Source organism: Xenopus laevis, chromosome 4S, assembly GCF_017654675.1.
Source record: "Xenopus laevis strain J_2021 chromosome 4S, Xenopus_laevis_v10.1, whole genome shotgun sequence".
NCBI lineage: Eukaryota > Metazoa > Chordata > Amphibia > Anura > Pipidae > Xenopus > Xenopus laevis.
In genome coordinates, this window is record NC_054378.1 from 10,533,972 (window position 1) to 10,550,517 (window position 16,546).

At 43.6% G+C, this 16,546-nt stretch overlaps 1 protein-coding gene across 1 annotated transcript; it reads left to right on the forward strand.

Annotated features, from left to right (window-relative positions):
* Positions 1–774: 774 nt before the first annotated feature.
* Positions 775–16,478, forward strand: depdc7.S (DEP domain containing 7 S homeolog; the record flags this gene model as incomplete). The annotated part of the gene is given in 10 exon segments (NM_001095856.1): positions 775–860; positions 5,568–5,607; positions 5,729–5,967; positions 8,657–8,784; positions 9,923–10,109; positions 10,693–10,910; positions 12,427–12,569; positions 12,735–12,860; positions 13,439–13,517; positions 16,155–16,478. Coding segments are annotated over 8 exon segments (1,308 nt in total). The 3' UTR covers positions 16,370–16,478.
* Positions 16,479–16,546: the final 68 nt, after the last annotated feature.

A 16,546-nucleotide genomic window follows, 5' to 3' on the forward strand; every position in this document is an offset into this window, starting at 1 on the left:
GCAATAGTTCCCCTTTAAGGAAGGGGAATGGGAAAGTTATTCCCTGTACCAGCACTAAATAGGAGGGAATAAGGAGGGAATAAAGTGGAATAGGAGGGAATAAAGTGGAATAGAAGGGAATAAAGTGGAATGGGGGGGGAATAAAGTGGAATAGGGGGGGAATAAAGTGGAATAGAAGGGAATAAAGTGGAATAAAGTGGAATGGGGGGGGAATAAAGTGGAATAGGGGGGAATACAGTGGAATAGGAGGGAATAAAGTGGAACAGTAGGGAATAAAGTGGAATAGGGGGGAATACAGTGGAATAGGAGGGAATACAGTGGAATGGGGGGGGGAATAAAGTGGAATAGGGGGGGAATAAAGTGGAATAGGAGGGAATAAAGTGGAATAGGGGGGGAATAAAGTGGAATAGGAGGGAATAAAGTGGAATGGGGGGGGAATAAAGTGGAATAGGGGGGGAATAAAGTGGAATAGGAGGGAATAAAGTGGAACAGTAGGGAATAAAGTGGAATAGGGGGGAATACAGTGGAATAGGAGGGAATAAAGTGGAATAGGAGGGAATAGAGAATAAGAGGGAATAGGAAATAGGAGGGAATGTGGAATAATAAGGAATAATAGGGGATGTTAGGGAATATTCTCATACAATTACACAAGTACAGAGCGCGATCCACACCCCAAATTTCTCTTTTATTGACAAACATGTGCGCAACGTCACTAACCCCGCCCCCGCTGTGGTAGAAGAGGCGAGACGGCTCCTCCCCCGGCTCAGTGCGGCTGTAGCAGAGCGGAATGGCAACTGTGCGGGAGAAAGCGATCGCTTTGAATCTGTGTGCGACTTACAGCCCCGGCCAGCGACCCCCAGGTACTGTAGGGAACGGGCAGGGGATCCGGTCGCTTCGTCCAGGAATTATTGTAACTTCCATGTGCAGAGAATTCAGTGGAATTAAAGTGACTCCTCTAATTGCGCTCTCTCCCCGCGCTCTGCTGCCTATTTCTGCACGGGTTGACAAGTGTTAAATCGCTCCTCGGCTGATCGTGTCGGTGGCTAATTGTTAATTAATTCGGGATGCCGTGTGCATGGCGGCTTTGATTCCAGCCCAGTCTGCAGCAGCGATCTCACTTGTTTGCTAATGAAACTGTCAATTATTGGGCTTTCACATGGGGGGGGACCTCCAGTTCTCATGGGGAAGTGTTTCTCGTGTCTGATGGACCCTACTGGGGGGCTCTGTTGTTTTCATATAAAACTGACCCCTTTTGACTTAAATTGTGGGATTTCTAGAGGCCAATTAATCTCCAGGGGCAGAGACAGAACAAGGTGCTGAGGAAATTGCTGTGTATTTTGCCCAGGGAAGGAAATATTGACCCCTCTGCAACTGCCTGTTTCACCCTTGGGTGCCAGAACACTGCCCATTATGTTCCTATTAAGCCTGAAGCCCCTCAGAGTCCAGTAGAACAGCCTGTCTGTGCCCAATATACAGGCATCTGTCTGACTGTCCAACACTGAAGGAAAATGAGTCCAATACAGGGATTAGAATGTCCCCCCCCCATTGTGATCTAATAAGGGCTGTAGATTGTAGTGGCCCCGAGTCTGGGCGGCTGAGGGGCCCGTCTAGGTCTTGCGCCTCTTCCATTCGCTCCAATCTGCTGCGACTCGGACGTTTGTTTTCAAAATTGGAGCTTGTTCCTCTTCTGCCGCATATTTTCCCTCGTCGGCTTCTTCCACTGGATCATTTCGACTGCAATTTAGAGAAAAAAAAAAATTTGTTGGGCCAATTTGTCTCCACATTCCCCAAAATCTTTCCTTGTGCCCCTGGTCCGACTGTCTAATTACTCAAGTCAACAAGACTTAACCCCTTGTGTGCTAAAGGCTCATGATGCAACTTGTGAAGGTGACACGTGCAATTAATATTTAATTAGTGTGACTCGTGCTTATTAGATCCTTAATTGCTGCTGAATTCCTTACGGCAGGAATATTTGCCATGGGTATGTGTCTTTCTCCGAATGCTCTTGTGGAATGTCCTCATTATCCCCGGCAGCAGCATTTTCCCTTTGTGAGTTTTTTAGGAGCCGCTGCCTCGTAACCAGATGTCAGGGCTGTAAAGTCTTTTGTTTTGTGCAAGTGAACCCTCCTCCCTAAAGTAAACAGTCTCTACCTGCAGTAAAAGCAGTATGTTAGTCTGTCCCTTTCTTTTCTCTGCACTGCTGGTTCTGACTCTGGAAATAATGCAGCAAAAGGCGTATTCTGTTCTGTTACATAACATTGTTTCAGGAGTCAGAACCAGCAGTGCCAAAAAGAGACATATCCTGCCTAAAGGTGGCCATACATGGGCCGATAAAAGCTGCCGACAGACCGTGTTGGCAGCTTATTGGCCCGTTTATGGGGCCCCCTGATCTCTATCGGATGGTACGAAAAACCCCGTTGGATCGCAGCCGCATCTATTCGTTGATGCGGTCCTGCGATCCGACCGCCCATTACTATTCGTTAGGATCCGATCATTGGGCCCTAGGGCCCATGATCGGATCAGCCCGATATTGCCCACCTCAAGGAGGGCATATCGGGGAGAGATCCGCTCGTTTGGTGACATCGAATATCGAGTATAACTGGAATCTGGGCAAAAAGTTTATATAATAAGGTGCCTAACCTCAAAACTGCTTGAGACTGGGCCACCGACTGTACTGTACTAGTTAGGGAGGGTACTGAGCTAAAATGAGGTTTTGCTTTCGTAGAGACTAAGGGGCAGATTTACTAACCTAGAGTGAATTTTCGAAGTTAAAAAAGTTAGAATTTCAAAGTAATTTTTCGGATACTTCGACCATCGAATAGGATATTACGACTTCGACTTTTTTTCGAAGTAAAAATCGTTCGAATATTCGACCATTCGATAATCGAAGTACTGTCTATTTAAAAAAAAAAAAAAAAAACTTCAACTTCATACTTCGCCAAATTAAAGTTACCGAAGTGCAATGTTAGCCTATGGGGACCTTCCACAGCAGTTTTCTTAAGTTTTTTTTTGATCTTATAGAAATCCTTCGATCACTAAAAATCGTTCGATTCAAACTATCGACTTCGATAGTCGAAGGATTTCGATTCAATGGTCGAATTTCAACGTTTTTTTAACTTCAAAATTCGACCCTTAGTAAATCTGCCCCTAATACTATTATCAGAATTTTGTTTCCTGCTGCTGCGAGTCTGTCCTGCTGCGCACAAGGAGAATGTTTAAGCTGTGTAACGCCGTATGGCAGGTCCGACTCTTGCGCTGACAAACCTGTGTGGGTAGAGAATGTTCTGATCCAATAACCTTCCATGGAAACTAGTTATCCCTATTTATCCTTATTGGACCGACTAGAGCGTAATGTCACCTTGAATTAAGACTGGGTGTGGGCGAGGCAGGGTGTCAATGTTAAACCAATAACCGGCACATGCTGCGGGAACACTGAGCTTAAGTTTCTCCGATAAGGCCGGATAATTTTGTTTAAAGGGATCCTGTCATCGGAAAATGTTTTTTTCAAAAAACATCAGTTAATAGTGTTACTCCAGCAGAATTCTGCACTGAAATCCATTTCTCAAAAGAGCAAACAGATTTTTTTTATATTCAATTTTGAAATCTGACATGGGGCTAGACATTTTGTCAATTTCCCAGCTGCCCCAAGTCATGTGACTTGTGAGAAATGCTTCCTGGCAGGCTGCTGTTTTTACTTAATGTAACTGAATGTGTCTCAGTGGGACATGGGTTTTTACTATGGAGTGTTGTTCTTGGATCTACCAGGCAGCTGTTATCTTGTGTTAGGGAGCTGCTATCTGGTTACCTTCCCATTGTTCTTTTGTTTGGCTGTTGGGGGGGGGGGGAAGGGAGGGGGTGATATCACTCCAACTTGCAGTAAAGAGTGATTGAAGTTTATCAGAGCACAAGTCACATGACTTGGGGCAGCTGGGAAATTGACATTATGTCTAGCCCCATGTCAGATTTCAAAATTGAATATAAAAAAATCTGTTTTGAGAAATGGATTTCAGTGCAGAATTCTGCTGGAGCAGCACTATTAACTCATTCATTTTGAAAAAAAATTTTTTTCCCATGACAGTATCCCTTTAAGGTATTGAAAGGATCTAAGGAATGTGGGAAATTTCACCTGAGGGACCTTTGGACTGAGCTGGAAGGGACACAAGGTATTTATTGCTGGATCACATTGTAAACTTACCTGTGCCGAATATGTTCCTTTATAACTACATGCGCCAATGGAATTTGCTCATACCCAACGCTCTACCCTTCCCCGTGCTCTTGTTTCCGTGTATAAAACTCATTGATTGACATGTTGGACTTCTTGCTGTACATTTTACATGAAGACAAACACTATAAAAAGGCGACGTCCTATATAATATTGCTGCGGGTTATGAAGGGGGATCTGCTCTGTGTATTCAGTACATTTATAGGTTTCTATCCGCGTCAGTCACAGGTTATATCTTCCATTTCTGACTATTGTGTTTTATTAGAAAGTCTGGAATTCAGTGTTGGGGGTATTTCGGGCAGGGGCCCCTGTACAAGCTGAGGCAGGCGTTTAAGAACATACCGTAGCTTCAGTTAATTGGTTTTTATCTCCGCTAAAGGTGATACTTGGGCAATAAAGGGGTGTTGAGTGGAAGCAAACCTAACAATTTGCATGGGGCTGTATTGTGTTGCCTCTTTGCATCTGAAAGCAATTGCATGAAGGGGTAATGGTGGCCATACACGGCCGATAAAAGCTACAGACAGACCGAGTCGGCAGCTTATTGGCCCGTGTATGGGGGCCCCCGATGGGCTTCACCGATCGAGATCTGGCCGAAAGTCGGCCAGATCTCGTTCAGATGGGACTCCCGTCGGATCGAGGACGCATCTGTTTGTTGATGCGGTCCCGCGATCCGACCACCCGTTCGATAGGATCCGATCGTTGGGCCCTAGGGCCCAACGATCGGATCAGCCCGATATTGCCCACCGCCAAACGAGCGGATGTCTCCGTGTATGGCCACTTTAGTCTCATTTATTGGTTCTTGGCAGTGGTGGATTAATGATATGTGAGGCCCCTAGGATACACTTTCTACAGGCCCCTCTTCTAGGCTACTCACACTACCAAAAGTTTAGAATTATACAACAATTAATCGGGGGTCACTGGTGTACCTCGAGACACAAGGGGACTATGATCTAGCTTTTTCAATTATTATTTGTATTTTCTTTGCACAGTTGGGACGGGTGTATGATCAGTACCTGCTGGGAGAAGATTAGGCAGTCAGACAGGACCCAGGCCCAGCAGTGCAGATAAAAGTTAAGAATAAATATTTATATTTGGAAAAGCTAGATGGGGCCCCTAGGGTAGAATATTCATTAATCCGCCGATTGTTGGACCTGCTATGGTTAATGTCTGTTTATGACTTGGACAGTCGAGTCCATTGCTTAGATAGAACTTCCATGCCCACCAGAAGAACCTGTAAGCTAATCATAGTATATACATCAATAGCATTATTAGGAGAAATTGTTCCATGATGGGCACCTGATTGTATCTTTTTCTTTTTTTTTTTTTCCCCCTACTTCCTTACCAGGTCCAAATGGAAGCCATAGACCATTCCGAGCCACGTATATCTGGAGCAGCATCATACAAGTGCTCTACACGCAGGTGGAAGTAAAGAAGAGACGTCACCACTTGAAGTACCACCATGACTGTTTTATCGGCTCTGAGGCTGTGGACGTGGTGTTTGCTCACCTGGTGCAACACAAGTATTTTGGGGATATGGACGTCCCCCGCTCCAAGGTGGTGCGCGTGTGCCAGGCCCTCATGGACTGCAAAGTGTTTGAACCCATCGTGACGGCCTGCATGTTTGGGAGGGAGAAGAAGAGGACGGTGTTTGAGGACAGTAGCTGCAGCCTATACCGGTTTATAAATTCTTCAAACCAACTTGGTGTCCAGGTGGAGAAAACCAATGGACGTTGTACGCCGCAAAGGTATGGAGTGCCTCTGTCGGTAGCTGGTCTCTATTCTTGGGTGATCAGAAGATGCCATAACTGTTCTGCTTCCATAGGACAATACTACTGATGGAACAGTGTTGGCCAAACTTGTGTGGAGTGATTTAATTCTTATTTCCTTTGGTAATTGGTTAATTGACAACAATCCTTCTAAGGACTAATCCAATGTAGTTCAAGAAAGTTGTCCTGGAGTTTAAGGATATGGCTTGGGTATTTGTGTTCCAGGGATTCCTTAACAGCTGCTCTACCTGGAGCTTTTCAGACCGTGGTCAGTGGCTGCAATATCTGCTATTGGTGCAAGTTGGCTGCATTGGATCTCTGTGCACTTTTGGGTCAGCCAATAACTGATCGGCGTTCTGTATTTGGGGGCTGGACTGGCCATGATTTTCTTTGGTGTGTAGCGGCACAGGCTGATGGGCCAAACCTATTTATGGGTCCCTAGGAGCAGTGTTTGGCTTGTCCAGTCTCATTAGGCAGATATGGAGTGGCCAGAAACCTTTATGCTCAAACATTACCAGTCCAATTGGACCTAGTTAGGTCACTTTAGAAATGGGACCTCACTGCAAGTCAATTGTTTTTCCTTTTGTGTTTTCACTCCATGGTTCTCCATTTGAGACCCTAACACGCAAGCACCTAGGGGCAGATTTAGCAAGGGTCGAATTTCGAAGTTAAAAATACTATCGAAGTCGAAGTTTTTTACACCGAATTTGGGTATCCTGGGGTCGAAGTAAAATCGCTCGATCGAACGATTAAATCCTTCTTATCGAACGATTCAAAGGATTTCAGCGATCGATCGAATGATTATGAACTTATTAAAATGCACTAAGGTCCCCATAGGCTAACATAGCACTTTGGCAGGTTTAATTTGGAGGTATTGAAATCGGAGTTTTTTTTTAAAGAGACTGTACTTCGATTATCGAATGGTCGAATATTCAAACGATTTTACTTCAAGTCGAAGTCGTAGTATACTATTCGATGGTCGAAGTATCCAAAAAATGTAACATTTTTTTTACTTCAAAAATTCCCACGAATTCACTTCGACCCTTGATAAATCTGCCCCTAAATGTAATGGTATCCGTCGCTATTGGTCACTGTATATTAAGCTGTTAAGTTCCACTTTAGATGGTTTCCCTGTGAGCATGTTCAAACAAACCCATTATCTTCCCTGTCATCTCTGCACCTACAATTATCTAGTTGAGGCTGTTAGACTTGTCTTCTAAAGCTGCAGGTTATGAGAATCTCACGTCTTTGCAGTGGGTGCTAATAGTGTCACGTCTTTGCAGTGGGTGCTAATAGTGTCACGTCTTTGCAGTGGGTGCTAATAGTGTCACGTCTTTGCAGTGGGTGCTTATAGTGTCACGTCTTTGGGTGCTAAGTGTCGGGTCTTTGCAGTGGGTGCTAAGTGTCAGGTCTTTGCAGTGGGTGCTAATAGTGTCAGGTCTTTGCAGTGGGTGCTAATAGTGTCAGGTCTTTGCAGTGGGTGCTAATAGTGTCAGGTCTTTGCAGTGGGTGCTAATAGTGTCAGGTCTTTGCAGTGGGTGCTAATAGTGTCAGGTCTTTGCAGTGGGTGCTAATAGTGTCAGGTCTTTGCAGTGGGTGCTAATAGTGTCAGGTCTTTGCAGTGGGTGCTAATAGTGTCAGGTCTTTGCAGTGGGTGCTAATAGTGTCAGGTCTTTGCAGTGGGTGCTAATAGTGTCAGGTCTTTGCAGTGGGTGCTAATAGTGTCAGGTCTTTGCAGTGGGTGCTAATAGTGTCAGGTCTTTGCAGTGGGTGCTAATAGTGTCAGGTCTTTGCAGTGGGTGCTAATAGTGTCAGGTCTTTGCAGTGGGTGCTAATAGTGTCAGGTCTTTGCAGTGGGTGCTAATAGTGTCAGGTCTTTGCAGTGGGTGCTAATAGTGTCAGGTCTTTGCAGTGGGTGCTAATAGTGTCAGGTCTTTGCAGTGGGTGCTAATTAGTTGCACACAGTTCACGGGGCAGCAAATTCTCTGCAGGATTTCTCCAGGCTAAAGTCAGAAGGACCCAGGTGGGAGTGTAAGGTCTTCATGGACCTAAAAAGTGGGTTGTTGTTCTTATGTACAAGCGGATCCCTGGTTTATAATATATTGCTGCCTACTGGTTCCTGGACTATCATTTTATTTATGTTTTTATGGTATTGATGCATTTTGGCACATGGCCTAGTCCTTCTGTTAATAAGCAACTGTGGGAACTAGAAAGTTGTATTCGGTAACTAATTGGGGAGACTTGGCGCCGTATCCTTCCCATTGTCTCATTCTGCGTAATGAATATTAATCTTTTCCTTACAGTTGAGATGATCTTACCATTGGCTGCCAACCGGCTAAATTGGCAGCTCATTGGCCAATTTTTACCCCACTGATGCCTGCCAGGGAATTGGCCTCATTAAAATCCCATTAATGGGATCTGTGTAGGTCCCTATTGTGATGCCGTTGGGCCTGGATCTTAATGGTCTACTTTAGTCACATGCCCCAAGGTGTTTCTTAGATCTTACTACTAATAGTGGTCCTGTTACGATGGAAGTACTTGCAGCCTACATCTCATTTTAATTGTGGAATTTAAGGGATAATATCTTCCATGTTTCCCATCATATTGGCCATTTTTGGGTGTAAGTAGAGTAATGTCAATAATATGGCACCTCTCTTTTCTCGCACAGACCCAAACACTCCAGCTTCCAATCTGCACCATTACAGTCTCCGAGCCTGGAAGATCTCTGGGATAACCTCAGTCTGACACCTGCAGACCCAACACACCTAAACCTCACATCCAACCTACCTCCCAAAGGTAAATCTCCCATCCCCCAAGCTGCAGTTCTTCTTGCATACAATCCCAGTTCCCAAGCAGCAAGTTCATTCCTGTTGCTTATCTTGTGCCCAGGGCATTCCATACGTACGTGTGATAGCCAATCTATTGCTGGGCTGAAACCATGCTTTTCTACCTTTTAAACCCCAATAGCAATACTGTGTTTTAAGGGTGTTTGTAGGGTGATTTTTACCAAAGTAGGATGTATTTCCCCTTTAAACAATTATTTATTTATTAAGCTCCATGCAGTGTAGTTACATAAACAGCGGTTAGGTAGGAAAATGTAAGCTATTTACCCCAAGGCGCATTTGTGGCCCAGTAACAAACCCGCCCACTGAATGCGACGCAGATTAAAGCATTGTTCCTATGTAATTCTCCTTTATTATAGAGTATAATGACAGCCTTGCTGCTCTCGTCAATGCACTAGTCTCATATATAATTCACGTGAGTTCTCACAAACGTTTGGCTCTTTCTATTGGAGTAGAGGAAAATGTTGTTGTGCAGTTGCACTGTAGTGTGCCCTTTAGTATAACATTAAATTAAAAGGAATTAAATTGCCAGGGAGTAGTAGAGACAGGGAAAGGCAACCTTTCAATAAGTCTCCTATTGAGCATTAACTTGCCCTGGGGTTCAGCCCACAAGCTGAACAGATTTATATTGAGCAGTTTCAAACATAAATGGGATATTTGTTCGAATACAACTTTTCTGTTTGTAATATTGAGGAAGCTAGCGATGTTGGGGAACAAAATGTTTTGCTGGGACAGTTATTCCCTACCTCATAAACTCACAAACAGAAGTCTTATCTTGCTTTATGGCTGGGAATCGACATACTCTCTGGATCAGAGCCATCATCCCAAAGGTTAGGGTTGAATCGATTACCCTTTATATGAATTGCTCATTCACTTGCCGACTGTACCCAGAGTTGGCCACGTAGTACTTGGCCTGGCACCTGCCCCTTTGGTCCACATTTCAATCCCCCTCCCATTCCATGGCCACACCCAAGCAGAAGACTTGCTCCCATGCAAATAAGATGAGGTTTGAGTATAAAGAACCCAGATCTTATCTTGTGCAAATGTTGTCCATTCACTCTCCATGACTCTACTTTCTCTCTCCCAAATAGTTGTCTCTGAAGTTTGGCAAGAACAGACCATACGCCGGCTTCTTCAGCTTGTAGACCTACCTCTGCTTGATTCCTTGCTGGAATACACTCCGGTCGCTCCCAGAATTCCAAATGTGAAGGAGGAAGAGCTTAACCTCACTAGTAACTACCTGGACCGGGAGATCCTCAAAGCCTTCAGTGATGCTCAGTACGTGTCTCCCCTTAATGCTCAGATTATTTCATCATTGTTTGTTGACCGATGGTCAGAATGTCAATGTTTGTAGTAAATTCTACTAGAGAACTTGTTTCATGGGTTGGTCTTGCTGTTCTGCTGAATTTTCAGGGGATGTCTACATTGTAGCTCTTCTGTGGCTGATAAAAGTCCCACCACCCTCAACCAGTCTTTCTCTGATGGGAAAGGATTAATCTGGCCATAAATTTAGGATTGCTGAGCAAACAGAATTTATATATAGTCTCTAATTAGTCTGGATCAAGCAGACAATGCAGTTGTTGGGTATATTCTGATTGGATCTATCTCTTCATTGATCTTCCCAACATACTCTTGGCTCATAATTCTTCCACCATGTAATGAGACGCCATATAAACCTCACTACCCAATTCAGACTCATCTTCTCAGACTTCTTCTTATTGCACTTTATCCCATAGTATAGGCAGATGGAGACCTTCAAACTTGTCAACTTCCCCATGTATGTTTGCCTATGTCTAATGTCCTGCTCCACTTGGCTTTCAATACAACAAGCTTCACGTTCCTCCTGTGTTTCTGGTTGTAGGGCAGATGAGTGGGTGTCGGCGGCTGTGGACTGCCTGGATTATCTGCCTGACCACATGGTGGTGGACGTGAGCCGGAACTTGCCGGAGCAGCAGGCGCCAGACAGTAAATGGAAGCTTCTCTTGTTTGATACCATCAGCAAACACTACAACCAAAACCGGGCCCCTCTGCTTCGAAACCAGTTATTTGATATCCACACTGGGATCGCTGAGCTTCTTGGTAGGTTTCAACTGTTTAACTATGGGTACATGGACGGTGTTTATGGCTATTGCATGGAATTTACAGCCTTCGTTCTGTCCAGATTCCTGGAATGTTTCTCTTTTCGTGGTTTTCCTGTACACCGTGTACTGTATGCGACTTGTCCGGCCGTCTCCATTCACTTTATCATGTTGAGCAAACCCATGATATCGACAGCGGCCGAGGACTGTGTTGCAATTGGTCTAAAGTACAGGGCATGTGGCAGAACAGACAGTGTAAATAAACTACTGGGGAATGTGATGGGAGTGAGCTGGTATGAAGTTATCGGTACATATGGAATATTCAGTAGCAGGGCTAAAGAAGGAATGTTCAACCTATAAACATTTTATTAAAACGATTCTGACTTCTGAAGCCCGGCGCTTGGGTTTAGCCCAGTTCTAGTACCCAGGCTTGGACTGAGCTGACGGGAGAAAACCCGGTGAGCCCCGCTTGCCCAGATCTGCTCCAGCATGGCTTGCAGAGCCACTTTCTTCCTGGCCTCTGCCTGACTACAGTGTGAAGAGGGGACAGAGGGGGATTTGCCCTGGGGCAAGTGCCAGTCACAAAGCAGAGTAGTGACGGCTTTGAAGCATCGGCTGCAGCTTGGGCACAACCTGTATTTTGACATTCCTTTGGTATTTCATGGCCAGGGGAAAAGGGCTAGTGCAGTTTCTCATTTCAGCCGCTCCCTCTGTAGGAGGAGTTTCTCAATTTTAGCCAAAATCTAAATCTACTCCTTGTTTTACTAGGAATTTATTCTGGGCATACATTTCCATTTTTTTTAAATTTATTTTCAAATGCCATTAGAGATGGGTTTGTGGAGCTGCAAGCACATGAAGGGTTGACCTGCCTTCTCTACGGTGACTAATGGCTACTAACCCGGCCGAGTTATGCTAAAATTGCTTTGGATCCTCTAAAAAAAAAAAAAAAAATTGCAAGGATTAGTGGCCTTTAAAGGGGGTGGGTTGGGATGCAAAACAAATCTTCAGATTTAAAAACAAAAAGTGCTAATTGTCTGCCAATTACTTAACTGCTGTTTAGGACTTGGGACTGTTTGTCCTCTTGTAAAAAGCTCACCTGCCAATGAAGTTCTAGGGGCCACATGCTGCTTGTGCTACTATTCCGTACGGCTCAACCCAACCAGCAGTACTGGGCTAGGATATTAAATGGCTATTAATGGCTAATACAATCTCCTGTCTTAGTCCTGCTGGGTGTGAGCAGAGAAGTGCGTATGGGTGCCAGTGTGTGGCCTTCAGATCTTGCACAAACTCTCTAATGACTCCACAGGACCTTCCAGGTAGTTGACTTTACAAAGCTTGATGCTGATTCAGAGTTCAACATGTTTTGAGCCGTTTGATTAAATGAAGCCCTCAGAATCTAATTTAGAATATCAAACCAGTTGGTATATCCCAAGAAATAAATTGCCCAGACGAGTGCTCAATCTGTAATTCTGTGCCACCTCTTCATTCTAACTCCAGCAACATTGGTTTCTTCCTAGTGAATGGAAAGACTGAACCAGCTCTGGAGGCGACTCAGCTCTGCCTGAAACTCTTAGACTCCCCGAGCCGCGAAGAGTTCCGACGTCTCTTGTACTTTATGGCTCTTGCCGCAGACCCTTTGGCGTTCCGGCTCAATGAAGAGGTAACTATGAATACTAATGAGCAATATTTTGGGGGGGGGGGACGGTTACTATCTACTAGGTAGAGCCACCTTCTGTGCTGCTTGTGCTTTCAAGCACAAGGACATAATAATTTAGTAACAAATTGGGGCACAATGTCCCATGTTGACTCACTGCATCTCTTCTAGACTGACAACAGGATGACTGTGAAAAGAATGTTCTGTAGAGCCATTGTCAACAATAAAAATCTGTCCAAGGGGAAGTGTGACCTGCTGGTTCTGTTCATTCTGGACCATCACAAGGATGTGTTTAAGGTAACAATGACTTCCAGTTGTTTGTAGTGTGCTCCTCTGGGAACGGGAGTATATATGTGTATATGGAATACTGTGCCCCTTATTGTAAAAGAAGGATATTCCTAGTTATAACCATATAAAGTCATCAGACTCTCTGCGTATCCAGCCATTGGATGTACCACGTCCTAATTATATAAATATTTACACTCGTAGGGCTTAAAACCGTGAACATGTGTCAGACTGCGGCTACTAGGGCCACAGAGAGCCAGTTAATCCGGGGCCCGCTTATAACTATTAGATGGAGACTGTGCCAAATGGTATAGAGGTTGTCGAGGCTTATGGTGGAAATAAGGGAATGCCAGGAGATCTGTAGTAGGCCAGTCCAACCCAAAGTATATGTCTAAGGTATCAACTAGTTCTCCTGGGACCCCCAGCTTTTATGAAGGTTCAGGGTACAGCCTGTAAGAATATACACATATAGCAATTATAACCTTTACAAAAACACTTCGCCACCATCTCTACTCCATAGTTACAGGAGTGTTCTACTCACTTATCAAGTACCGTGACTGTAGCTCACTTTTTTGTATTTTCGCTTCAAGATCCCCGGCTCCCTGCACAAAATGGTCAGCGAGAAACTGTCAGCCATTCAGCAAGGAACTGATCCAGACCGAGACACGGGTAACTGCACTTACAGCTTTACTTATACGTGTGCCTTTCACTGATCTTTAGCTTTTGTTCTCTAAACTGCCTTCTCTTTTGGTAAATAGGCATTTTATGAAACGCTGGTTATTTGTAAGTGCAGCGGGAAATTAAAATCTATATTCCCTTTCTGATCTGACTTTTGAAACTATGAAGTAGAGGTTGGGTCTGTTAAAGCGGTTGTTAACTTTTAGTATGATGTAGAGCAGGGATCCCCAACCTTATTTACCTGTGGGCCACATTCAAATGTAGAATAAATTGGGGAGCAACACAAGCAAACTCCTGAGAGTTCCAGTTATGGGCTGTGATTGGCTATCGGTAGCCCTTATGCGGACTGTCGGCCTATAGGAGGCTCTGTTCAGCAGTACACCTGTTATTTATACAAAACTTGCCTCCAAGCCCACAATTAAAAATAAGCCCCTGCTTTTTTGCCACTGGGAGCAACATCCAACTGGTTGGTGAGCAAGACGTTGCTCATGAGCTACTGGTTGGGGACCACTGATGTAGAGGGATATTCTGAGACCACTTGCAATTGGTTTTCATTTATTTAGCTTTTTATTCAGCAGCTCTCCAGTTTGCAGTAGTCTGGTTGCTAGGTTGCAAATTCCCCTAGCAACCATGCATTGATTTGTAAAAACTGCAATATACATTTGTAGCCTTACAGAGCTTTTAGATGGGGCCAGTGACCCCTATTTGAAAGCCGGAAAGAGTAAATAATTACAAAAACATAACTAATGAAGACCAATTGAAAAGTTGCTTAGACTTGGCCATTCTATAACATATTAAAAGTTAACGTAAAGGTAAACTGCCCCTTTAAATCGCCTGCTTCTGCTACATTGGACTTCTAGTTGTGACTCCTACAACAGACTAGAAGTAGCCAGAGATTCTGCTTTTAACTGTAATTACAAATATCTTTGGAATGTTTTCTATTGCTCCGTGCTTTTGTAATTTAGTCACTTTCCGTTTTTAGGATATTGGCAGCTTATTCTACAAGGGATTCCAAACCGCACCTAATGCAAGAGAAAAATCCATTATTTATATGGAGCAATGTTCATTGAAAAAAGAGAAAATATATAAAAAAAAAAAGTTAACTTATGTCAGGGCCTTGTTTTCATTTATTTTGATTTGGTTCGGTGTAATCTACACTCTGTGCTATAAAACTTTACATTGGAATAAACAAGATGTATGCAATGCAATATCAATGTATTTACAATCAAATTATTGTGGTTTAAAGGGACACGGTCATGAGAAAACATTTTTTTTTTCAAAATGAATCAGTTAATAGTGCTGCTCCAGCAGAATTCTGCACTGAAATCCATTTCTCAAAAGAGCAAACAGATTTTTTTTATATTCAATTTTGAAATCTGACATGGGGCTAGACATATTGTCAATTTCCCAACTGCCCCAAGTCATGTGACTTGTGCTCTGATAAACTTCAATCACTCGTTACTGCTGTACTGCAAGTTGGAGTGATATCACCCCCCTCCCCTTTCCCCCCCAGCAGCCAAACAACAGAACAATGGGAAGGTAACCAGATAGCAGCTCCCTAACACAAGATAACAGCTGCCTGGTAGATCTAAGAACAACACTCAATAGTAAAAACCCATGTCCCACTGAGACACATTCAGTTACATTGAGAAGGAAAAACAGCAGCCTGCCAGAAAGCATTTCTCTCCTAAAGTGCAGGCACAAGTCACATGACCAGGGGCAGCTGGGAAATTGACAAAATGTCTAGCCCCATGTCAGATTTCAAAATTGAATATAAAAAAATCTGTTTGCTTTTTTGAGAAATGGATTTCAGTGCAGAATTCTGCTGGACTAGAACTATTAACTGATGCGTTTTGAAAAAAAAAAAAGTTTTCCGATGACAGGATCCCTTTAAATAAGTGACAATCGATTCTTGAAAAACTGCACCACCTGCTGTTCACTTGTGGGAACTGCCTACAGTCAGTCATGTTGGTGTGAAAACGGGAAGTTTTATGAGTTTCCTCTGCTCACTAACTTCACAGCAACATCACAAGACTTGGCCAAAATGACCAGCAGGTGGCGGTGTTGCAAATTCGTTGCCTCCTCAGTGTAAAAACTGCTAATCTCTTGAAAACTAGGAGAAAAAAAATTATATGAAATGAAGTCGGTTACCTGTAGTTTCCTTGGCCCTCAATGGGGTAGTTCACCTTAACTCTTGTAGGATGTAGTGAGTGATATTCTGAGACAATTTGCAATTGGTTTTCATTTGTGTTTTTTTTTTTACTTATTTAGCTTTTTATTCAGCAGTTCTCCAATTTGCAATTTCAGCAATCTGGTTGCTAGGGTCCAAATTACCCTAGCAATCGTGCATTGATTTGCGTGCCTGAAGAGAAAGTTGTAGCTTTACAGAGCAATTTGATTTTTATATGGAGTCTGTGACCCCCTCCCCCATTTGAAAGCTGCAAAGAGTCAGAAGAAGAAGGCAAACAAAACTATAATAAAGAAAAAATGAAGACCAATTGAAATGTTGCTTAGAATTAGCCTTTCTATAACATACTAAAAAGGTGAAGCATCCGCTTTAATCCAGTCGCCAGCTCCAAGTGAAGTCTCTGTTACAAGGAACTGACCTTTTTCTTTCTGTGGCTGCAGGTTCTACATTTTGTCAGCGAGTGGACAAAGGGGAATTTGATTCGGCCGCACAGAAGAACACCCGGACAGAACTCTGCGCTTTGCTGAAGACGATTTATGAGAACAGCAGCCTCTCCCCCAAAGAGAAGAAGCGGCTCCTGGGCCAGTTCTACAAGAGCCACCCGGAGACTTTTATCCAGTACTTTGGCGACCGAGTGAGCAGCGTTTACACGTAGCAGCCTCTGTATTAAACTCTTGTCTGTAAATAGGAATCTGTTAATATATTGAATAACTAATTGTTTTTTTTTGCACATTAATAAACTTTTTCAAGTATTTCTTAATTTATAAAGTCTCCGTTTTGCAGTGGGACAAACGGGTTACTCTTGAATGTTTTTTTTTTTTTTTTTTTTTTT